Source organism: Corvus cornix, chromosome 3 (genome assembly GCF_000738735.6).
Source record: "Corvus cornix cornix isolate S_Up_H32 chromosome 3, ASM73873v5, whole genome shotgun sequence".
NCBI lineage: Eukaryota > Metazoa > Chordata > Aves > Passeriformes > Corvidae > Corvus > Corvus cornix.
The window spans coordinates 44,856,430-44,881,647 of NC_047056.1; the positions used below are offsets into that span (position 1 = coordinate 44,856,430).

Here is a 25,218-nt window from a genome sequence, read left to right on the forward strand (position 1 = left end):
GGCTAGAAGCTATCTGTACCCTGTATTCTTCTAAGAAAGTAAGAAAATTGTGTCTTCTCAGCTTTAGGGACACTCTCAGAAGAGTGGAGATGGGCATCTCCTCCAACTGGAGCATTGTGAACTGCAAAACAAGCTGAAAATTTGTATGCTTGAAAAATTAAAGTTCTGCAATCATGTCCACCAATCAGATCCATATATATTATATAGAATAAGTCAAATACCTCACCAGGGACAGGGATACAGACAACAGTACAGACTTGTTTATTTATTTATTGAGAACCTGGGAATTGCAGTGTGGGAATAGAACAAGAGCCAGGAGTGCAAAAACCAGAAAAACCTCAAGTGTGCCTTTCTGCATTACAAGAAAGCCAGCAAAGCCATGCTTCAGCCTTGTATCTTCAGGGATAAATGTAGTGAGTTGTGGGGGAAAATAGTGGATAAATACCATTCCAGGATGTGACATTGGAGAGAGCAAGCCTAAAAGCAATTATTACTAATTAAGGCAAACAGGAACCCTGACTCTACTTCAGGTCTTTTTATTATGCCCAGTGCTCAACAGTGAAGAACTCTGCATCTTTCTCCTTACCTATGTGAAACAAATACTGTAACTCAATCCACATTTCCCTAGGAGAAAAACATACTACTTTCAGTAATCTTTACTTCTATAAATGTATTCTGTTTTGTGCTGTATTACAGCATCCCTGGGTGGTGGTCAGGCTTCATGTTTTCCTCAGGCTCGACTTCAGGAAGTACAAGTAGTCAAGAATTCTTATGTATATTTCACAGAGAATATACAGGGTAAGAAAAGAAGGGATGGGGAGTAGATGTGATCAGATCTGCCTGAAAGCCAAAGGCAGAGCCATGCCATACTCCCACACCAAGTCTTTCACAGGGTCTTTGGGTTTTGGGGTCTTTGTGAGCATGAGCCTTGCCTCCAGCAGAAGTAAACTATTTGCCCTCCCAAAGCTTACATTGCCTTCTTCACATACATTCACTGAAGAAAAAAAGCCAATTAAACTGTCAGTCAGATTAAAAGAAGGGCCACAGGGTTGGGAGAAGAACTGAAATTTTATCAAACCCTTTGGAGTTCTACAATCACGTTTGTACAAAACTGCCTGAAGACCCAGTGCAAGAGAATTTCATTTTGTTCACAGTAGTTACAGCTGCACAACAAAAACTTAAGAGAATTCCACACTTAGAACAAACTTCATCCCTGTGCCACAGTATCCATGTAAAAATGTAGAATGGCAAATGACTGTAACCAACTATAGTAATGAGTTAAATACTCTAAAACACAGGAGATTTAAACAATGTGAGAGGTAAGATCCTAAATTTAATTTATCATCACCTCTGTAACAGGCACTTACCCATCTAAAGCTGAGGATGAAATATATGTATCAAATTTTCAGTAAGATAATTTGTTAAAAATGCATACATGGAAGGAAAGAGAGACTCTTTCAGGGAAATAATTTCTATGTGAAGAGCCCCACTGGGTGAACAAACAAAAAAATATTTACAGAATTGATTTTATAAGCTATTCTTAGAAAGGGACAGAACAGAATTTCTAAATAAGCCTTTTTATCTCTTAAAACAATTGGACCCAAGCAGAGGCTAAATTCGGCCATATTCATACAGAAACCTACTGTAATTCTACAATGGATTCCTGATGTGCAGACACACTACAGTGCACTGCAAACAGCAAGAAATACACAGGTTACCTTCAGCTTTTGAATGAAATTTAAGTGAGAGTGAAAATCTGCTCATTATTTTAATCTTGCATGACTATCACAAAAGTAATTTATATAATAACTACCAAGTGTCATTGAAAGGGAAATGAAAGTAAAAAATGTATTTTCAAATGAAACCCCAAAAATCACATCCACAAAAAGAAGTTGTAGCAGAAAATACTTTAATTTGCATTTTGTAGATTCAAACATAGCAAAGATTCAGAAGTGTTTAGATCTCAATAAGCAGTTCCAACATTGATTTTGATTTTAATAAATATTACATTTCATTAGGGTTGCTATATGGAGAAATTGTAAAGTGATGAATTGCTGATTGCTACTTTATAAACATGAGCATCAAGATTATTTACAACATATTACAGGTCATTTCCCAGAAAAGCACAAAGCAAGGTCAGATAAAGGCAACCCAACCATCAAACACAACTCAAGAAAGTGTGGCACAGTGTATTTCATGCACATACAATGACAGTACAGATCATCAGCTGAAAACTAGGAAAACACTTATTATTCCAGCTTACATGAGTCTCTATATTTCATTGTTTTAAATTTATATTCTGACCTACCTCCCCAGGCACTGAAGAACAAGTTATTCAGCAACAGTGCCCTACTTTTTACCTATGCAGTTTGCACCAAGTCTTTTTTCACGATTTCACACAAGTCTTCATGACTTGGGAACAATTAAAAATTTTTGTCTTTGTCTTCTCACTACCTCTCTGGGATTACAATCATTGTGTCATTTGTACAAGAAAATGTACTGTTACTCTGAAATGAATGGCAGACTGTTGACAAGCTGATCTCCAACAGGGAGCTGGAATTTAAAATAGTTTACAGGTCATGGACGGTGTAATTAACCTTATTCTTTAGTATAAAAACAGAGCTGTAAATTTTTAAAAGTTAATTTAACATATAAAGAACTAAGTCATCCAACTCACACAGCAAAACTTCATAGGCAGCAGTCACAGAATGTACATCAAATACAGTAGAAAAGATGGTGACAGGAAAATTGTTTCAACTAGATTTGTTACAGGAAAAATCTTATGTCCTATCTCTACAATGGCAGTGAAGTGAAATGCCTTCCATATTTGATCATCAAGCGAGATGTACCTTCAGGTGCAACAAAACTTACACACAATTTGCTGTTCAGTTGCATTCCTGTGTTCCCATGAGACAAAGGACAAGAAGAAAAGCTTCATATCTCTTTACATCCTTACCCAACAGTATTAACCTTGTGCCAACAAGGGCTGCAAGGACCAGGTGTGTCCCGGATCTGCATGCCTGAATCTCTCACCTGTCCCATGAGCAAGTGCATGATTCTGCTTCAGTGTCTGTCGATTTTTGCCAGGCACAGGTGGAAAAAGAAAAAAAAAAAAATAGCAAGTTGCATCCCCAGGAGGAGGTTGGAAGCAATTCACCTTCCCCACAAAGCAAGGGGAAGAGAGGAAGAAACATTTCTGAGACTTAGGTCCTTCCTGGGGCAGCGCAGTCAATACAGTTTCGTTAGTTTTTTTAAACTAGAAAATCCTGCCTAAAGCTTTAGGCACTATAATATATAACAATACAGATAAATCCCAGTTATACAGCACTCCTCACACAAGTGAGCCTACAGTTCTAGCCCTTGCAGGTCTAGCCAAAAGGCAAAGAATTAATAGCCAATTAAAAATTATACTCTTTCAACATAATACAATTACTCAGAAGATTTGGATACTCAGTGTGTAACTCATTTACCAAACACAGCTGTTCACATCTGAGCTACTTATCTAGATTCCCACTCCAATTTAAGAGAGAAAAATAAACTCTAAGGGTGCAAATACAGAGCTTGGAAGAGGCCACATGAATCCACCCAGAAACTTCCAGCTCTTCTGCATTAACTAGAAAAAGAAAGCCTGTGATAACTTGCTCAGCCACGGGTGCCCACAGGCCAGAGAGGCTACTAGGTAAAAACATAACATCCCCAAACTGGCATCAGCTTCCCCTAACACCATGTCCAAGCAGCTACCGGCTTAAACAGGAGCTTCCACCAGGATACCAGCTCATCGCCGATTTGTGCAACTATCACCAAAACTTCGTAAGGGCGGCTTGGATTTTTTTTTTTGTTTGGGTTTTGTTTTTCCCTATTTTTGTTTTCATTTCATTTAGCATATCCCAGTTTGACACAAGGGGGCTAACTTTCTGAAGCAACAGTATTTTTTATAAAAGCAAGTGTCAGCAGAATAGTCTACTTCATTTCCAGTCAGGTAGAAATTTGAGGCTAGTCTGGAAACAAAGGACAGAGCATATTCCAGCCTTCAGAAAATCTCAGTTGTAAAGGAACACATTAAGGAAGCCAATACAGTTACAATCAGTTATATAAATAGGTCACTCAGTATCTAATAGGGTGAAAAATGTTTAAGAGCACTTAATTTTGTGAAGACTTGTTTTTAAAACAAGAGATGTATCTACACTGTACCAGCACTTCCTACATTCAAAACTCCTAACTTCATTTTTAAACATGCTGGTTTAAAAGAAATTACTTCATTTTAAATTTAAACCAATATTTGGTTGCTACTAATTGGTAATGCTGTTTTTAAATTCTGTTTTGACACTGGTAAGTTATCACTGACATCTGTGGACAATGATACATGAGTAATTTCTTATTTTATGAAAGTAATGTTATTAACATACCCGTTTCTTTATGCTGAATATCCTTGTAAAGAAGATACAGTAAGGGTTTGCATAGATAAGAGTATGTGGTATTGAATGTCAGTATGATTACAAATTTTAAAAAGCATCTTTTTTTAAAAGTGACTACAAAAGCAAGTTATTTTTACACTGACCTTTTAACATAGCACTCAAACATGACTCAAAGAACAAATTTATTTCCATGGCTCAAAGACCAATGTGTGCTATTTTAACATTTTAGACATTGAAAAGACAACTTTTGGAAACCAAACTTGTGATTACAATCCAGAAAATAATATGGAGTAAACAGAAATTTGATTGACTGAAGTTTTTCAGCTAGCAGCACTCCACTAACCATCTCCCCCTGCCCTGACCCCAACCTCCACATACGTGCAGGTAAGGGGCTGCAGCAAGGGGCTGCAGAAAAGTCACTTTCAACTCGGCTGCATCAGAGCAGAGACAAGGTAGTAATTTAAAAACGAAAAAAAAAAAGAAAATGTGAAAAGCACAAGAGAAGGGTAAAAAATGTTGGTATCACCATGATGCAAAGAAGCTCAGCATGAAAAAAATTTCTGCTCAGTAAATTTGCTATTTTTAAGTAAGTTTCATTATTACAGTAAGAAGCTAAAACTCAGCAAGAGCCTTATTTTCTTTCTGTAGTTCATTTTTTTTGTGTTTGGGAGGTTTTTTTACTGTGATTTTTTTTTGTTTGTTTTTGTTTGTTTGGAGGTTTTTTCCCTCCCTTCCTTTTGACAGTCAGAACTAACATACCAAATCCTCAGAATACACTGAAGTTCAGTAAATGGGGAGAGACAGGAAGTGCTCCCCTCTCTCCAGACAGGCCAAGTCAGGGTGGAGGTACATATGTTTTCATATAAAACAGCTGTCTCAGAAAGACAAGGAGATAAGAAAATTTATGAAGTTTAAGTACAACAGAACTATGAGCAGAAAACTTAAAAAATAAACAGATCAGCATAATTTACACATTTAAAAACTATGTATTTCATTCATAAATATATTTTCTAATTAATAACCATTCCTAGTTGAAACATAAATATTCAAGTTGGTATTTGATTTTACTTTTTATCAGTTCATGTGAGTCCTGTAAGGATCAGTTCCTTCTGCTCAATGCAGTCATGTAAATGATCTTCACTAACAGGTTGTGCAAAGGCCTTCATTACCTAGTTTGTTGTAATAAAACTTTAAAATTCTGCAACTCTTTTATACTCGTGGAAAGCCTGTAAAACAAAAACCACCCAAGTGTTACCAAGTCAGCAAAAGAGAACTACAAATTATGACATTCATTTTCCTTTAGATTTTTTCTCAAACACAATTCTGTTCCAAAGAGTAACACACTTAAAATACACTTTCTCTCAAAAAGTATCTGACTCTCCATTTTATATTTACATAATATATGACAGGGATTAAAGTTTATATATAATGTTTAATTGTCCCAGCTTCATTAAACATCTAAAAATCCCTAACCACAGGTAATAAAGTTTATTACATTCTTTTATCAGATTGTTTAAATAGATTGTTTAAACAGGAACAGATTGTTGTATTTAAGATCTGAAGAACTAACATGATGAGCAAAGCATGCTCTATGTACACTTCTTTTAAAGCTGTTACAATGTTTCATCATTCAAAGGGGATACATTTTTTAAAAATTAATCAAATTTAAGAGACTTAAATTTCATCTTGTGGAAGGTGGATTTATGAGACTTGAGATAGAGGGGATGAATTCGTTCCAAACACAGAATGATGACCAAGGTTAATAATCCACATGCTCAGTTTGAAGGCATTAAGTTAATCAATATCACCAATTCAGCCTTTAAAAAACCTACAGCTAAATGTACAATACCATCTTTCTACAGAGCCTGAGTATTGATACTGAAGTGTCATACTTTTCTACTATTAAAATTGCAACATTTTACCTTCCAAAGGCATTTATAAGAGCAACTATTTCTTGCCGTGTGAGCTGAAAACCTTTTGATGGGCTGTTCTCAGGAAGGCTCTGTATTTCTTTCTCAGAAAACAAGATCTTCAGAGCAGTTCCTAAGCCTTGAGTCTATAAAAGAAGTCCAATGTTTTAACATCAATAAGATCATTCCTTTAAATAGTCATAAACCACAAAAAAAGATAAAAACATACTAATCCAGGCAAACTTTAGTACCAATTCTTACATACTGACCCTCAACCCAAAAAACTGCACAAAAATCAGGGCACTAATGTGTACCAGGTTCAGTTATTTATTTAAGAACATTTGTTTCCTCAGGTATACTTACTCTTCATCCTTGTCTTTTATATCTCTTCTTTTCCCATCTCTTTTCTTCTTGGCCATGCATATGAAAATATGCCCATTACAACAATTCCAGCTCCCTCCCACCCCTTACCTTACAGATGCCCCACTCCTGCAGGAGCACATCTCCCCTTTCCCTCCCCCCTTCCCCTTTGAAGTCAAACTAAGTTTTCTTATGAGATATCACAACAGATGTTCTTTTCCCACCTTCAATCCTAGTGGTAAACATTGCAGTTTCAATTTCAACCCCTATTTTCTATGCTGGAATAGAACAGAAGCAGCTTTTCTTATTTTCACTTTTAATTGGGCTACATAAGCAACCACTGAATTTTAACAAAAAGTGGTTGAAGCTGGCTGCAAGAGAACTTTATAGGTCAGGAAATCTGGCTTTTTTTAATCCTGAGTGAGAAGGAAAAAACAATAAGATCAGAAGTATTAACTAGGACAGGGTAAGCAGAACTCCACAAATTCAGCAGAGACCACCAAATTTTTGATGCTGCAAACTCTTGAAAACTGCACTCTGGTAAGTTTAATGCAATACAGTGGTACCATACAGCAGGCACTGCAAAAATAACTATTCTCAGTCTGGACTTGACATTAGTCTTGAGGTTTAAAATATTGTTCTCAGTAAAATAAAAATAGTAACTGCCAAGAAAATGAAACTGGTTTTCAACTTTCAGCTTTACCGAGCACCTTTGTGTTCATTTGGTGCCCTCTACATAAACTGAAAATCTGAATTACTTCTTTTCCTTACACCCCAGTTTGTGGAGTTAAATATCACACTGGATTCCCTAACAAGTTAGTGCTGTATTTAAAGGAAGATTTTCCACAAGTGATTCTGCAAGGCTCATCTGATCACTGAATACAGGTAAGATATTGACTGCTAGTAATATCTCACCATGAGGCATCTGCTTTAAAAGTATCTTTTTTAGAACACAAACTCTACCTTTCAGTAAACTGAACAGCTGTTGACTAAATGAAAAACACACCTGGAAAAAAAGTTTAAAAATGTTCATCAGTAATTAATATATATCTGTTTCTATTATATAGGTAAGGATATCAAGGACCAACCATGTGCAGAAAGTCTGAATGCTAAGGTAAAAGAGTCCTGACAAAATGAAAGAGATGCTTATCTTGGAAGCTGCCCCTGCCAGAACACACACACCTACACAAAATAACCTGTACCTGCAGCTTGCCCCACAGCCTGCATTTGTCACATCCAACACAATCCATTATGCGGGAGATGTTCTTGAAATGCAATCTGAATTCTTCCTATCAGTTAAAAACAAAATTTAAAAGCTTTGGTTAATGTACATCTTAGCTTTACAAAAATAGAAGGTTAATGAACTTAGTACCAATAAAAATCTAGTACCATTAGAATATCAATTTTCTTAGCAAAACTGAACAAAACCATTGCCTTATGCAGTCAGGCCATAACAAAGACCCATGTAAACCCAGAATCTTGTTTCCAAGCTGCTTCTAACAGCTAATTCCACAAAAAAATCTCCCCCAAAATACAGAACACTTCGATTCTGTACACTTTCTACCAACTTCCTCAAAATTTTCTAAGCTGTAAGTACTGTATCTGTTTCCCTGCCCATTTTTTTAACTCCCTTTTGAACGAGCCAGCTTTTTGACAAACAGGTTACAATTCACAAAAGATATTTCCTGTTCAAAACTATGGGTAGATTGTTGCCTTGCAACTTCAGGCAGAGTGGGACCAAGCACAGTGCAGAACTAATTAAGCTGATCTCAATTAATTTTTTGAAGTCCAAAAAAAAACACTAGGTGGGCTGATAAAACACTGTCGCTTTTCTAATAGCATTTTTTGTAATGCTGATGACATTCCATACTGCTACTGAAATAGGTATTAGAAGCATTAATAAATATTAAAACAGGCCTTTGTTACTAAGCCCCACTCCAGCTGTGGACTTGTAATGCATACCAACCTGAACACCTGCGTGCTAACACTGGAAGTTGCTAGTTAGGCACAGCTTTCACATTGGGTTCCCATGTCTAGGAACTATGTTTTTCTAATGTTTATCATTATATTACATGGTACTATACTGTATATTATGTTATATTATGCTATATAAGGCATCATTTTTTAAAGCAAACATGACTGGGTTGGTTCTTTTTCTCCAGATAATTATGAAACAGATAGTCTACTTAAAAATAAGCACCACTGCACTTACTGGTAATACTAATTCATTTGCCCCACCACAGTCCTGATGCCAGACTCAAGGCACAAAGCCAGAGATTTCAGTCTGCTTGGATCAGGACAGCACCTTACTATAAAGTTGATTAAAAGGCCTCAGATACAACTCTAGAAAAGGCAGGGATAAAACCTTACTCTCAGCAGTATGTTTGTGGTTGGCAGAAGGGTTTTCCAAAATAAAACAGCTTAATTTAAAAATGGGTATTTTGGATGTCATTCAGAAAACTAGCTTTACCTTTAGTGACTTGGCTCCTTTTTTATCTCCAGCAAACATGGACTTTTCATCAAAGTGCATATGGAAGGACCTAATAAAGACAAAATGCAATCAAAACAAATGCTGGCATAAACTACAGTGCTCAATTAAGCTTGGTAAGCAGCTGATGCTATCAGTGTAACATTTTTCAGAGTTCCTAGTCTTTGCAGATCAGGCCTTAAAGAATTACTCAGTAATATCAGTTTTACTATTCAATCATTAACTTGAAATCTGTTATTCACAGTTTTGTTCCAACTAATACTGAAATTGGCTTAATGTTTGCCTTCCAATTGATCATTGTCTGACTACATCTCAATTACCTAGCAAGACTGTGATTAGGGACAGCAATGAAACCACTCATGTTATGAATCACAAAAACTAGCAAAAAAGAGCAAAGGAACTGAACTTAAGGACATCATGGAATAAATAGAAGGAAGAATGGATGGCCAAACCACCAGCAGCTAAATCTGTGATAAAAACCAGATTACTCAGTGGACCATTAAAAAACTATATATACTAATTTCCTTTTCAAAATAAATCATGTGCATTTTATACTGAAGAAACAGAAAAAACAACACAGAGGGAGTAGCCCAGGGTATTGTATGGCTTGGGGTTGAGTGCTTTTGTTTGTTTGTTTTTAAAGATTGGTATATTCAAACCTCAAAACTATTAGTCTCTCCTATCAAACATACAAATTCCCCTTGATCTCTCCCATTACTTAAACTTTATTTCTTCATACCACTCTCCTTGACCTATTCTATCAAGGAGTCACCTATTCTCACTTCCAAATACAACTGAAAATTTCAAACCACTGATAAGAAAACCCCTATGCCTTACTTGGTATCCCTGAAGATATCTAGTAAGAGAGCTTTAGATTCAGCATCCTCGTGGCCATTGCCAGTGTAAAGGTCGACAACTGCACGCTCAAAGTAAGGGGCAACCTTTGACAAAGCACGCAGCTCTATCAAATATAAGAAATACAAGTTCTTGAGCCTCCTTGGGCCTTCTCCTTTCGTTTCAGCAGGGTCAAAGCGGCGAGTGAACTCTTTCACATTTGGTCCCCAGCGAGGCTTCCCCCACGTTTCTACACAGAGGAAAAAAAAAAAAGGGCAGAAGCAGTAAAAGAGACACATTTAGAAAATAAAAGCAACTAAGTATACACCAAGAATTTTCAGAAAAACCAAGATGTGTATTACATATACTGTAGAATTCCATTCAGCAATTTTACCCAGACATACCTTCAAGAAGATAATTTGCACACAAATGCAAGTTGATGCTAGCATGAAGTCCAGAAATCAGTTTATAAAACACTCTTTTCTCAAGGCACAGACCTGCCCAAGAAAAAAGACAAACAGATGCCAAACTATATACTGGAAATAACAGAATGAATATACCCTGACATTTTAGTGGTGCAAATCTGCATTGTTAACTTTCAAGAATTACAATTACAGCACTTGACTATTGTTGATAAGCCCTTATAGACATAATAGGGAAAGTTTACCTCCTATTTTTTATATAAAGCAATATTAAGAATGACATTTGACATTTCTTGCTTGGTATTTTAGTGTTCTAGTAAACAGTCAAATAAGGATCTGTTCAATTGGCACAGATAAATTGCTACACAAAAATAAGATGCTTACAGTGTTTGAGCAATAAATTTGTAATAATCTTGAATTTTGACGGTCTGGAAATCAGAAATATACTGTGACCCATCTTAATTACAATTAGAGCTACCACTGAATTAGAGGAGTAGCCCTACAGAAAAACATCAAAAGCCCTAGAAAACCTTACAGCACTGGAAAACAGCAAAAACACTTCTTCATAGCTGTACTGTAAATTCACTGAAGATTTAAATGCACAGGACAAAACCTTGGAAAATATGACTTGATTAATATTAAAAATATGTCATACTTCTACAGCATAAATGGAAATACAGTGGCATTGAGTGGTCAAAATATCATTTATATGCAGAAGTTACTTACAGTTCCAACTAGAACCAAAGATAGAGACTACACTTGAAATTTAAAGAGTTTGTTCCTCTCAAAGATATGTTTTTTGCAACTTTCCTGACACTCCAATCTCTACAAATGGAAGCAGGAAGAGCTGATAGTGAAGCCTACCTGTGAGGCTGACATGTGTCCTCATTTACAGACATCACATTTTTAAAGGCACGTAAATTTGTATGCTTTCCTACAATACCACCACACAAGTAAAGGCTTAGGAAAGGCAGAACAAACTAATTTTAAAATTAAGTACATTTAACTCACTTAATTTTCTGCACACCTCCAAAATGTGATTTTGATTGCTACCACTGGAATAAAAATTTCCATTTTGACATGAATAAAAACAAAATTGCTTTGCCTTCTGAACACACATACTTAGATTATAAACTGGGAATAGAGCCATCGAAGTCTTTAATGTTCTTTAAAGCTGTTTCCAAATAATAATGCTTACCAATATTACTACTAATAATGCCCCTGCTTAAATGTGTAAAATAACCAAAAAATTCAAAGTAACTGGCACAAAGTGAACTCTCCCTTTATAAAAGATAAAACACCTAAAAGGTTAAGGAGTATACCATCTAAGTAAATGAGAAGATTTCCAAAGACCCTCAAGTTAAGAAATACTTGAACAACACTCGGAAGTACTGCACAATTTACTAAAAAGCCTATGCTATGAAAAATATTTGAGGAAATGAAAAAAGTGCTACAGTGTTTCTTCTAGTGAATTTAACACTATATTAACTCATCCAAGAGCCCTCACCTTCTAGCCATGTGTAGAAAGATTCTCCTGTAAATACAAAGTACATCATTAAATGAAGAGTATTAATTGCCAATATTACAGTATTTTTATATTACTATGCATACATTAGCTGCTATCTGGATGTGAAGTTAAGTAATTTAGCTATTAAAATGAGAACAGGCACAGAAGCAGCTAACTTTGAGGTTAGTTTAAAGCTATTGGGGTCAGAATAGGAGAAATACAAGAATGACCATGACTAAGCTACAGGTCAGGGCATTCAGCGGTGTACGGAAGCACAAGTCTGATTATATGTCCTACTGGTGAAAGACAGGATGGCAGAGCGCAATTCTGGCAGCCTTCACCTTGACCTGCCCAAAGATTTCCCTAAGACTTAGATCTTATGCCTGAGAGCTTTCAGTTTACTGAAAAATCTTAAAGTCTGCCTCCCTGTAGGCAGATCAAATATTTTCTTCCCACTCTCTCTCCATCTTCCCAAAAGCAAGGACATTCAAGAAGGTACACAACAAATAGTCCCTCTTCTTTTAAGGGATCTGACATCAGTATCAGTGGGGTTCTGGAAGAACTAATAACATTATCACAACATATATTCTGTTACAAGAATAAGAACTGAGAACTGTGGTTTGCTCTTATCATCCCCTTACTCCAAATGGAAGTATGATTCAATTAAAAACATTTTCTGATCAATAATCTGCACAAAAACATAACTTTCCTGCTCTCTAATTCAATAACAGTAAAGTGAATAAATCCAAAATCCAAAAATCTCTAATGCTTACTTCATTTCTGCAGGTCAAGGAAAATGACTTACCATCATCTCCTCCTTAGAGGGGGGGGAAAAAAAAAAAGAAATGCATAAGCATTAAAAAGATAATTTCCACAGCAACATAGTAATGAAACAGACTTTACTACAAACACTCAAAGTGCAAGAACTCTTATTGAATTTATAAAGAATAGGCTACTTTCCATCCCTCCATTCTTGTTCCTCAAGACCACACAATACTTAACGCACTGTAATAATGAAAGTCACCAAGAACTTGAAATCTTATTAGCAGCCGATTCACATGTTCTTGAAAGCTGTATTTTAGCTTCAGAAAGGTGGTTAGGAAGTCATAGTCTTTAGTTTGCATTGCTCAAGGATCAGGCCAGAGTTCCTTTCTGAAATTCTGATCCCTGCATTAAACCATTGTTAAAATTCTTTTTATCTGTGTGCATCAGCAATGTATCAGCTTTTAGTCATTATAAATATTGAGATACCTTGATTTTTCTAACAGATGGTGATTTTTTTAAAAATTTAATCTATTGCCTAATAGTTAATTTTTAAGGGAAATGAGACACACTGGCAGGGGAAAGCTGATTCACTTGAAACACCAGGTTATAGCTTTCAACTTAAAACTGAAAACAAACCCCAGGTCAATAGCATACTTTTTTAAAACATTCTTGCAGATAATTGATCGTTCCTAAGTATCAACTCCTTCAAGTAATGTAATTATTTGTACAGCTGTACTACACTACACATTATGGATGAAAAATGTACAACTACATTACACCAGTGTAAGTATGAACCAAAATGACTAAATTAAATGCTTTTTGAAAAAAGAAACAAGAATACAAATTTCCAAATTGGAAAATTAGTGTGAAACTTAGTAAACAGTTTGAGACCTACAATTTAGTTTTCATATCAGCTTACCTGACATTAATAAGACTACTAATAGGGATAAGATTAGGTAGGTATGTAATAAAGTACCACAAGCCTTAGTCTAAATATTGAAAACGTACAGCTACTTCTACAGAGGAAATCAAATAAGCAGAAAGCACACCTACAGACTGGAGATTGATATTTGTATCACTTTTACTGCAACAGTCACTATGTTAAAAGAAGTGCATTGGAAAATAAAACAGGCAAGACCCACCCCTACTAGGCGCCAGTGGATTTAAAGGACGATAAACAGATCGAGGCCTAAAAAATAAGTTAGAAAACACAAAGATCAGTTTTTAGCCAAATTGAGGTACAAGTATAAGAAACAGGCTTCCTCTCCCTCCCAATTACTTGAAGCAGTTTTCTTCGTAAATGCTGTTCCATACTCTCCAAGCAGAAGGTCCCTTATATCCAGTGTAACGCTCTGGATTCAGCAGCAAATCCACATACTGTGCATCTGGAGATCTCTCATCTAAACAGGAAAAGTTTTGTTACATATGCTAACTGATCATTTGAAAAAGATTTAATTTAACCAGTCACACAACTAAATATAAACAAGAGGTCTCATGTAATACTCTTCTACCTTCCAGTTGGATTGTAAGTGCCCTGAACGTAAAAATGCAGCAATATAAATGCTGAATACAAAGCCCAAAAGTATATAACCTATTCCAAAGTTTCCTGTGTGCCTCTCATTTCTATAATGTTTGATGATCATCTAGGTGGCGTCTTTAAGTTTACCATGAACAGTTGACATGCACTGTATTCCCTGACTCTAGGCTAAGATATAAACAGTGTTATGTTTTAAACGGCCTTCAAATTTAGGGTTTGTCTGGCAGTACTTGGTTGAAGGAGTTGCTTTTTTGAAATGGGTATACTGCATACAGTAGGTTCTTAATAATAAGAAGATCAAAGTAGTACATCTTGTAGTTGGTACATACTGTAAATTTATTAGCTAAATCCATTTTTCCTCTGAATACCGTTGTATACTGGCAGAAAAGTCTGAATCACATTGCTTAACTGAACAAACCTTTCAGCATATTGCAGAACAAATCTCTTGGTTACAATAAGCAGCATGTTACTCAAGCAACCTTTCAACAAGCTATACCCTCATCTCTGAAGTTTGCTACAAATTTCAGGCAACTTATCCAAAGAAAATTGTGAAACAGGACTCTCTCTGCTTAAAAACACTGTAGAAACAGAAATAGTTTCAAGCTACAACCAGTAAAAAGCAGGAGGAGTTTGCCCCTCTTTGAAATTCTAGGTCAAGACCAACTCATGCTTAAACAAACCCCACATACAATACAAGCCAATAGTCCAGAGACTTATTCATAGGAATAAGAATGGCCAGTAAGTGCCACGTAGTACTTCCCTCAGATAACAAAAAAAGCCATAGAAACAGACAGTGAAACTGCTCTGAAAAAGGTGATTCTGCATGAGCAGTTAAGCATCACTTCAGCAGCAGTAGCAAAAACAAAGAAAGGAGCTGATACAAGACACATAACAATGACTGCCAGATGAGAGAAAGTCAAATTACAGCTTTATTTATTTATTTGACAGTGTGGCTAACCTAAGCAGCTCTTACACTCCCTGATTACTTCGGGGTCCGTTTTTCTTCTTGTTATCCACATACAACTGAGTCTATGTGCGCTGTGGAGCCACACAACAGAAAGGCAGAAAGCTGACCCGGGTTACTAAGTTTTTTCAGCTAGATCAATTCCCTTATCTAGTTTATCATTAAGCCCAACAGGAAGAGAGAAGAAGAGAGCAAGGGTTTCTACTTCCTCCCCATGACTCCCAGTAGTTACCCTCTCTCACTCTCCCTGCTCCAGATCACAAACTCACTCGACAAGCCAGTTCATCACAACAGTGTGGGCAGTGGCTGGGAGATGGCAACTTACTTTCCCGCTATTAGGTAAGCCTAATCGGCTGACCATGCAGAAAGATGCACACCAGAGACAAAAAAACCCACCACACTGCAAGAACACAGCTGGGGACATCCTCCTTCAGCAGGGCACGATATAAGGAGAGATGGAGTTAGAATCAGGAACTACTAAGTTAGTATTACTTCTCAAAGAAATGCTCCTCAACTATACCTTTCACAGCTCAGTACTACTAAAAAATGTATGTAGACAACTTGAAGATAGTAGAGACAGCAGATAATTTCATATAACAGTTCAGATCTACAGTAATGCTCATCAGCTATTACAGAAACAGCTCATATAGAAAGTGGTCAGATCAGATGCAGCAGAAGTGCTGAAAGAACTGCAGCTGCTAAGTCCACTGCAGCTGCTACTTTCTCAGGTGACACCAAACAAAAGTCTAAAGGTAGATGAAAACATCTAGCATTATGCCCTAAATATTCCTAGTATAGAAAGCTTCCTAAGGTGTTTATTAAAAAAGGACTTTAATAGTCAATCCTGAAGTTGGCAATTCTCACATTTGTCTGGAAAACATTCCTTTGAGCTTTGAACATTACAAGCAAATAAAAAGACTCACATACGTGGTGTAAAGACACAATCCAGTACCCTAATGTTTTAACAATAAGAAAGTCCTTACAAACATGGGTGCAGAGATCATTTGGAAACTGCAAGAGCAGAAGGGGAATAAACTCAGTCCAAGCACAGAAGAATAGCAACAAAACAATAGAGTAATAAGAAACAATCAGCTGCAAGCCTTTGTCTTATATTTGTGCTAGATGCAATTTTTTTGTAAGAAGCTTTTTAAAAAATGTTAGCCCCCTCCCATTTGTTGTCTTTTTTATTTACATAAATATCTCTCAATATACTAAAAGGAGGTAACAGTGAATGTGCACTGCGTAGGCTACCAAACACTTCTTGTAAAATTGCAAAAAATTTGCACTTTGTGTGCATGATACGAACTGTCACATTTCTGTCGATTAAGGCAAAATTAAAACTTTAAAAATGGTTATTTGTAGAGAAACCATGATCTTTTGCATTTTTATGAGACAGCAAATAAAACAAGCACTCTGAAAAAGCTTAAACATTTTACCATCAAGTTCGCAAAAATGATCCTGTGAATCATCGTATCTTGCCCAGTCAATGAAAGCCTCCTTACTTTGGTTACTGAGGGGAAAAAAAAATTTGATTTTAAACTTCTAAATAAACAACACCAATAAGAGCTTCTGAAAGAAATACAACCCACATATAGCTTGGAAGTTGATTCTGAGTTAGTATATCTGAAAACTGAGGATATATGGAGTGACCCCTTGTTAATTGCACAAAAATTCAAACAAGCATCAACTGCAATACTTTCAAAAGTCACCTTAATGTTGAGGCAAAGATTTCACCATTATTTGAACAAACTGTGCAGTGGCTTCTCTTCCTCCAGTAAGAACTTGGGAAAATATGTTCACAGAATATATTTTTAACACATTTCAAAGTACTACTTTAGCAGCTGTCACTTTGAGGGTAGGGGAGGGAGGAATCACCCTGTTTTCATAACCTGAGCTTTCAATGAAACCTACAATAGTTAGTGCCTTACTTTTTACTGGGAGAATAAATGTCTAAATCCCTCTTTAAGCTAAAGACTCTGTGAATATGATTTGTCCTAAGCCATTTTAATAATAATGGTATTCCACTCACTCTAGCATTTTCAAAGGTGCACTGTACTAGAGAGACAAGTACTTTGAAGTTCCCATACTATGAAACACAAACAGTGCCAAAACCTTTCTTCTACGACTGCATGCAGCACTGAACTACTGATGCCACACTCCTGACAGAAAAATGTAAGCAAAGTTAAGATTGGGAACTCTGCTCCAGGGTGCAGTGAGGCACCTTGAAACAACAAAAACAACCTATTCTGTTTGATCCAATTAGTACCATCTCAATTCTACAAACAGAGGCAATTCAACAACAAGATACATTTCTAAACTTCTGCCAAATCACAGTAGGAGACTTTATACTAGGCATTAGGTGAGGAAATTCTGTGGTAATTACCAACAGACAAGATTTGATAACTACAAGAAATACAACTTATAAAGGAAAATAACCCAAAACCAAGAGGATGATGCACTGCTAGGTCGAAAACATGGAGATTTTCCTGCAAAGCACAAACTCCTCCTCCACATAAAGGATCCATTACCTGTCCTCTCCAAACTTTAATCATCTGTCCTACTCTCATAAAGGCATTATCTCTTGCTGTCCATTTCCAATCTCACATTCTTTTGCCTTACAGAAATGGAACAGAATTCATAGTTTCTTATTTCCCCTAAAACACCACACACCAGGCAGAAACAGTCAGGTTTTTGTGGCACAAGAAAGAGTTTCAACATCTTTACCAGGGAGAACTGCTGAAAATTGTGGGCAAAGACACCACATCCCTCCATCAACAGTGAAGAATTGATTTTTCTATTTCTGTTTTTCAAAAGTGGGGAATCCAGAAGAGTGCTATGTTTTCTAGATGCTGTTCCACACACTTTTGTACCCAGGGGCAACACCATCCTGCAGAATTCCTCCCACCCAACCTTGAAAGTGCCATGCAATAAGCGAGATGAGACAATTGATCCAAGCTAAAAATAACTTTGCCAACAACAAAAGTAACTCAACTCCCTGATCTGGTTCACTGAATGATCACAAACAGGCACATCAGTGCAACAGTGGGACAAAGCAGGACAAAACCCCTCAATCCATCACAGTCGTCAAGAACAAAGAGTAGAGAAAAGCAGTGCTTTTATTTGCAAGTTTCTTCTGACTCTTGATGCTTTAAGATACATCTTTTAAATAATATAAAATTGTACTTTAAACAACAACAAAAAAGGTCTACTTATCATTTAACACCTTAGCCTTCAGATGTTCTTCCATCATTTCACATTTACTTTCTAATGGGTTATGGAAAGAATGAAGAACAAAAACCAGCACATTGCCAAAACCAGACAGACAAATTAAAATGTTCCTTTCTTACTATTTTGGTACTGTTGATGTAAATAACAGCATACCTTAAGGTACTGTTAACTGCTCCCAGCTTGTTAGCTTGCTCACAGTCTTCCAATTCTTTGGAATTATTTGCTGCTTTTGAATACTGTAAGAAAAGTCATATTTAATATGCAAATGAATTACTTAAATCCTCTAAGAACAGGTGTTGTGAAAGGATTTCTAAGTTTAGCAGTGAACACCCTAGTATTAAGGGAACCCCTCTTATTCTAGAAGCAGTATATGATTATGGAACATTTCTTACTTTGATTTTTTTTTTTTCACTTAAGTTCATCAAGCTGATTTCATTCTGTGAATTTAACTACTACAGGGAATTCAGCTAAAGATGTCAAAGTTTTGTTTTGCCTTTTGTTTAAATTAAATGGAGTTCTTTTGTTATGAAACACCCACATAAGTGTTTCAGATACTTATTTACAGTCTCATAAAAGGACCTTGAAAGACATGCAGTACTATACCTATAAACATACTTTGTTTTTGCAAGTATAATCCTACCCCAAGTTTCCTTGGTTATTTCAGTAGGTATATTTATTAGTTTTGGCCATTTCCCCCTCATGTTTCATTTAATCCAATTCACTGGCTTGCTTCAGATGTGCACAGGTCTGGAAGACTCAAATTTTACTTATTTTAAAGATAGAATAGAAATATGTAAGATGAACTTTGATTCTAAAGTATTTTTTAAAAAGTAATCCACTAAAATACTTTCCTCTGGAACATTTCTAAGGAAAACGTTTGAAGAATTAAAGATTAAATTCCACTATTCTATAATAATATGGTTATATCAGCAGGGAATTTAAGTTTGTCAGCTTAAAGCTCAAAATGTTCTTCTAAGTTTTGGAACATAAAAGGTACTAGCAGTGCTCTCTTAAAAGATAAACAAAATTTCCTCCTCTTTGGGGTTTTTGGATTGGGGGGGGGGGGGATGGAGGGGGGTGAGAATATGTGTTTTTTCCAGACTAAGCCTTAAGTCAATTAATAAAATAAATAAATGATAAATTTTAAAAGAAAGAATAATTCATTTCTGAGGACAGTCTTGTGGTCAAGATGCCAGAGGCAAAGTACCACCACAATATGTATCACAATACTTCTCAAAAAAAGATAGTATTTAATTAAAACTGTTCAGATGAGTAAGCAAAATGAGTTGCTTTTTAAAAATGCATTTGCCTGAACCAACATAAAGAAAACCAGCAGAACCTACTGAAGACCAAAGAAGTGAAGGAGATTAAAAAAACCAAAAAATTTAAATCTTGTTAGGGGCCGTGTCCATAAATATTTACTCTAGAAGGAACTTCTCACTCAATTTTCTTGGATTTGACAGGCATGGGACCTCATTCTTCAGCATTGTATGGATGTTAAACTGAAAAATGGGAACAAGAAATGGCTTTAACCTAGACTGAAATAGATACTGCTGATGAAATAACATACTGAGATGCTGAAGTAAACATTCTGCATGTCTAGAGTTGCAAACCAATCCCTACCCTGAAGTGAAAAAAGGTTACTGCCAAGATTATAATCCTAAATTTCCAACAAAATGAACAAGTCTCAAAATGTGTTTCCAGCTTTCCCTATTCCTTAGTGTTTAACAGGAACAGTTATTGGATCAGTGCTCTGTGACCACTGACAAGATCAGGACAAAATATCTGTTCTTGACAACCAGGATCTCCTAAGACCAGTTACTGGAAAAAAAACCAGAAAAGAGAAGGGCAGGAAGTAAATTAAAGTTACATGTTGTAACCTTGAGTTACTGCATCCTGTCCCGTGCTTCGAAGATTAATACAGCTTTAATGTCTAGCCCCAAAATATGCATTCACCACTCAAATGAAACAGAACTATAGAAAAGGAAATTACTGTTTGCCTCTACAGCACTATTTCAAAAGGCTTATGGTGGTGTCAAGAATTTAAAAGACATCTTCTATTGCTAACTGCACTCCTATGGGGAAGTTGTACAAGTGTAACCTTGGTCTTTGCAGCTAGATGAGCTTTCAAAAGAACCGTTCTTGTCATTGTTCAGCAAACAAACAAAAAAAAATCCCCCACAAAAGCCTAAATAAAGCTAGAAGTTTACAAGCTCCTCTACACAAGGAGAGAAAGGCAAAGGGAAACTGGACAGAAGCCACAGAAAACTTCTCTGCAGGATTCCACCAAGAGTATTATCTATTCGAGAGATTATAATTCTCACTGTTAACAACACCTTTGGTTATTTTCAGCTTTCCAAGATAAACACTATCAGGATGAAAGAGAGAAACTGGACATGTATGTCCTTGGGGAAAAAAACCCTTTTTTTGTTAACCCAGTACTTTGCAGATTAGCCATAAGGTGCAAGACTCCCCCAAATGGGAAATTAGCACAGGCTAATAGCACAGTACTTGCCCAGTCCTTGAAACAAAACATTCATACTAAAACAAATTTTATATTTCCTTAAAAGGATATTAAATGAGATTGTAGATTTTTAATTGGCTCCAAGAAAGATCTTTTAACTGAACCATAAGAAGTAAGAAAATGGCACAGGTAAGATTTATGTCTGTTCTGATGACAATTTTCCCCCAGAAATATTTGCTTCTCTAACAGAAAAGCAGCACGCATTAGTGTCTTCTACTGCAGATTAAAGGTACAGAATTGCCTAACTTTGAGTACTGTAGCTGGTTTCAACAACCTACAAGGCAACTCAAAGGAAACCACTGTAGCAAACACACAGCAAATGGCAGCTTCCCAAAGAAGCTATCCCAATTTATTGTGGTGACAGCAAAAGGCATCTGTTTTTTCACTTCCTAAATCCAATTTGATATGCTTATGTGAAGTATCTAAAGAACAGCATACCCTTGGTTACTATTTAACAGCTTACTTATGGCTTTCAAGATTAATCAATCAGGAAGCTCAAATGCCTGCTACAAGAATCCTTTCTAAAACAGTCTAAAGTCTTGCAGTCCCTCTCTCTAGGAGGCATTATGCTATTCCAAGAGTCATCTTCTCTACAATCAAGCTTGGAAGATAAAAGAGTCAATGAAAAAGAGAACTGGCAACAGATTATTCAGCTAAAACACAAGATCTGAGGCCCAGAGATAGTGTCAGCTTTTCAGAACAACTATTGCTGCTTGTGCTGGAATGGTGAATTGACTGACAGTTAAGTTATGTCAGTGAGAAAGATTTTTCTTCTCTGATAACCAGGAACCTTTAAATGAAGAGGCAGTCTTTACTTCAGAGTGAGTTAACAATGTATGTATAAAGGAAACACGACTTCCTCTTGAGCTAAAGCTTAGACAGACTTGCCTGTACTGCTCAAGACAGCAGGACACAAGTCATCAATTCACAATGAAGCATTCATTTCAGCTATCTCTGATAATGTTTCTTGGCATGAGGTCTAAACCTAACGCCAACAGTCCTTTTCATAAGTCCTTTATGATATGGTGGACTACACTTAGTCTGCCAAGTGAGGTAGAAAGCACTGGGGGGGGATGGAGATATGATATGTTAATCAAGTGTAAGTATCTACAACACAGTCGAGGCACTCAGGAAGATCTCTCATTTGGGCACCATTATCCCATCAACTGCTAAAATCCTCATTCTTGGGGACTGTGTTTGGGATGTGTGGGTGGGTGGTTATTAGTCTTTCTGCTCTGACCTCTTTCCTAGGCATATATAGCCTCTCTACTTTTTTTGGCTTTACTAAGATCACTTGGTGATCTAGGAAGGATGACTTGGAGAGAAGTAAGCAAAGCCAACAGCACAGACTGACTACTTAAGTTTGCACTGGCCACTTTGGCCTAAACTGTCTTTAGACTAATGACCAAATAATCTCTGGACTAATGACCTCTTGAAAATAAGACCTAGCAGAACTACATGCAATCATTTCAGTTCTCGTAATATCAGATGTTGTGATTACTTATGATTCTTAAAAAGGACTGCACTGCTACTGCCTCTGTGCACCTTAGCCTATAGCTTTCTAGAAGGTGGCCTGTACTCAGAACTGAAGCAACAATTTTGCACCAGTCATTCTGTGGCTATGCAGTGCAGTCCCCCATCATCCACTGATTCAGTCTGCATCATCTCTCCAGCAATGACAGACTCAAAATGACATGACCATACCAGCTATGTCAGAAACACTACCTTTTTACCTTTATGTATAGTAAAGCCACATCAATCAGGTATCTTAACTATTTCATCAGTATGCAAACACTGAAGGTTTGTACTAAAAAGTCACACAGCTGTTATAAAGTTAAGATTTTTAAAAAATAGAAAGAACTTAGAAAATAAAGGGGTACTTACTTTATTAGCACTCCCAGCCTTAATTCCAACAGGTATTTTGCTCTAAAAACAAAAAATAAATCACAGCTTTTACACTGTTCATAGAAATGTTTATGCTTGATAAAAACCTACCAATTATCTAACATTCCTATAGAGGTCAAAGCAAACTTGTTTTTTGAAAAATTAATTTGCTCCTTTAGCTTCTCAACATGTTATATCCAAAACAGTGCTAGAGCTTAGAAGAGACTTATTCTTGAAGCTACCTGCTTTGTTCATAAAATGAGTAAGACCTTAAAATATTTTGGTCGTATTTCTACTTTTGGGATGGAAAAGAATTTTGTCACTTTTATTTAAATTTAAGCTCTCATTAGTAAACATTGTTACTATAGTACTAGCCACCGCAAATTGGCAAATTTTAAGCCAAAACCCCCTTTTTATATTATTTGATATTATTATATATCATAATAAATATATTATTTGATCCATACCTCAGGACAAGGCTCTACATGACAATCTTTTATAGAACAATGGCCATCGTCAGCCCAAAATGGGCATGGTCTCTTCAGGTTGACCTAAACACACAAAACCAGAAGTTTACAATCAACACTTACATAAGACATCTGTAGAAGAAAGCTCTCAGTATCAGGAAATCCTTTAAATTAAAGGAGAGGATACAAGGAAAAAGTGTTATATTAAGTACTTTAAGTTTAGGGGGTTTTGGAGGGGTTTGGTCTGTCATTTGGTTTCTTCTAATTACTCTCTCTAACTACATAAGCTGAAGCTTTGTGCAGTAAAACTGTTAATGATAATGGTCTCCAGTGAGTGAACACAAACACATAGTATGTTAAAGCAAAAATTAAATCTCTCACTAGTAAAATTTACTAATTCAAGTAAGTGCTTGGACGATTTTGGATTTCAAAATTAGACTAAAAACAGATTATTATTTTAAAATGTTAAAGAGATTCCTTAGTCAAAAAATCCCTGACAAGACATTTAGCAGATGGTACAACTTCTTAGAAGTGATCACAAACATCTTCTCTTTACAGCTCAAACCTTGCTAGCACAGATACAACAAAAGCAGAGATTTTAGGTTGCTTCCCCCCCATTTCCTCTATTCAATGCACAAATATCATTCCTAGAAAAAAAAGTACAATTATTTTTTGTACTCATTCCCTCAAATTTTTTTAAATAAAGCACGAAACAGTTTTACATTCCACTTCACCTTCACAATAAGACCTATTATATAAAACTTTTGCCTCCTACCAATTTCTACCAAAAAAAGACCAGCTAACATAGTTAAATCATAACCTTCTTCAAAGTAAACTCTCACAATAAAAAATGCTTACACACTGAGGAAGATGTAAGTAACTAGGCAGCCACTGCTTTTACACTATATAATATAAATATATACTATACAATAGTATATATTTATATTATATAGTGTAAAATATAAATAAATAATATAAACTGCATTAAACTAAATAAACTAATATAAACTATATAAATAAAATACCACGGCCTAAACAGCAGATTAATTCAGAAAGAACACATACAAATCAAGATATACTAGTCCCAGAATGACTGAAGAGCACCAAAAACCAGTACACACACAAAATGAGGTTGTATAGCACCTGCACTTTAATCAATACCAATCATGTACTGTCTACATAGACCATCCTATCTTCTTCAGGCTATGAGGTATTGGATTTCATCATTATCACTCAGAGTATTATTCAGTCCTTTCACAAATCAAAAGACAGATTCTTGATCATGAGGTTTCCACAGTTTGTGTGTTTTGATGTATAAAACTAAAGAGACAAAAATTTTTATTTCTTTCATTGAGAACTGTTGTACTATTTAGAAACCACCTAGCACAATTTCTGCAAGACTTTATGAAGTTTTCTCTGGCCTTTGTGTAAAAACTACCTCATCCATTCAGTATTATACATTAAGGTTTGAGTTATTTTATGGCTGTTGAACTAGCAGCACAATAGGAATACTGTGACAGAAATTACAAAAGTTCACAATCCAAGTTCCTATTACAAATTCAATTACTTCAGAGTAGGAGTGTTTTCACTCCAAGAACAAGTATATTCCCCCTATGCTGTAGCTGACCTAGATGATCATTGAATAATGTCCTGGTTCTGGCCAGGTCAGGGTTCATACTTGCAGTAACCGAGAGAGGGCATGGCTAGGACCTGAAGGTTTTTGCTTAACACCTCACATCATTGCCAGGGGCAGGGGAAAGGGACTGTCTTCCAGGGAGAAGGAGTTCCTTCCAGTCAAGAAAACATAGCAGAGAGAGTCACCTGATATTGTCTATTATTTTTTTCCCCTCTATGTGAATAATTTCTTTTCTTATGCCCTCTCTCATTAGTACTGTTGCTGTTACTGTTCATTT

The 25,218-nt window shown here is 36.1% G+C and overlaps 1 protein-coding gene across 1 annotated transcript in view; it reads right to left on the bottom strand.

Annotated features, from left to right (window-relative positions):
* Window positions 1–1,892: 1,892 nt before the first annotated feature.
* Window positions 1,893–25,218, bottom strand: part of ERO1B (endoplasmic reticulum oxidoreductase 1 beta) — a 29,764-nt gene continuing 6,438 nt past the window's right edge. Inside the window, exons 3-16 of the mRNA XM_039568515.1 lie at window positions 23,306–23,389; window positions 22,839–22,880; window positions 18,584–18,666; window positions 16,639–16,712; window positions 13,981–14,101; window positions 13,844–13,890; window positions 12,742–12,753; window positions 11,937–11,963; window positions 10,412–10,504; window positions 10,011–10,257; window positions 9,156–9,225; window positions 7,888–7,974; window positions 6,338–6,471; window positions 1,893–5,641 (exon numbers count right to left, since the gene is read on the bottom strand). Coding sequence (XP_039424449.1) covers window positions 5,581–5,641; window positions 6,338–6,471; window positions 7,888–7,974; window positions 9,156–9,225; window positions 10,011–10,257; window positions 10,412–10,504; window positions 11,937–11,963; window positions 12,742–12,753; window positions 13,844–13,890; window positions 13,981–14,101; window positions 16,639–16,712; window positions 18,584–18,666; window positions 22,839–22,880; window positions 23,306–23,389 — 1,182 coding nt within the window. The 3' untranslated portion in view covers window positions 1,893–5,580. The remainder of the gene's footprint in view (window positions 5,642–6,337; window positions 6,472–7,887; window positions 7,975–9,155; window positions 9,226–10,010; window positions 10,258–10,411; window positions 10,505–11,936; window positions 11,964–12,741; window positions 12,754–13,843; window positions 13,891–13,980; window positions 14,102–16,638; window positions 16,713–18,583; window positions 18,667–22,838; window positions 22,881–23,305; window positions 23,390–25,218) is intronic.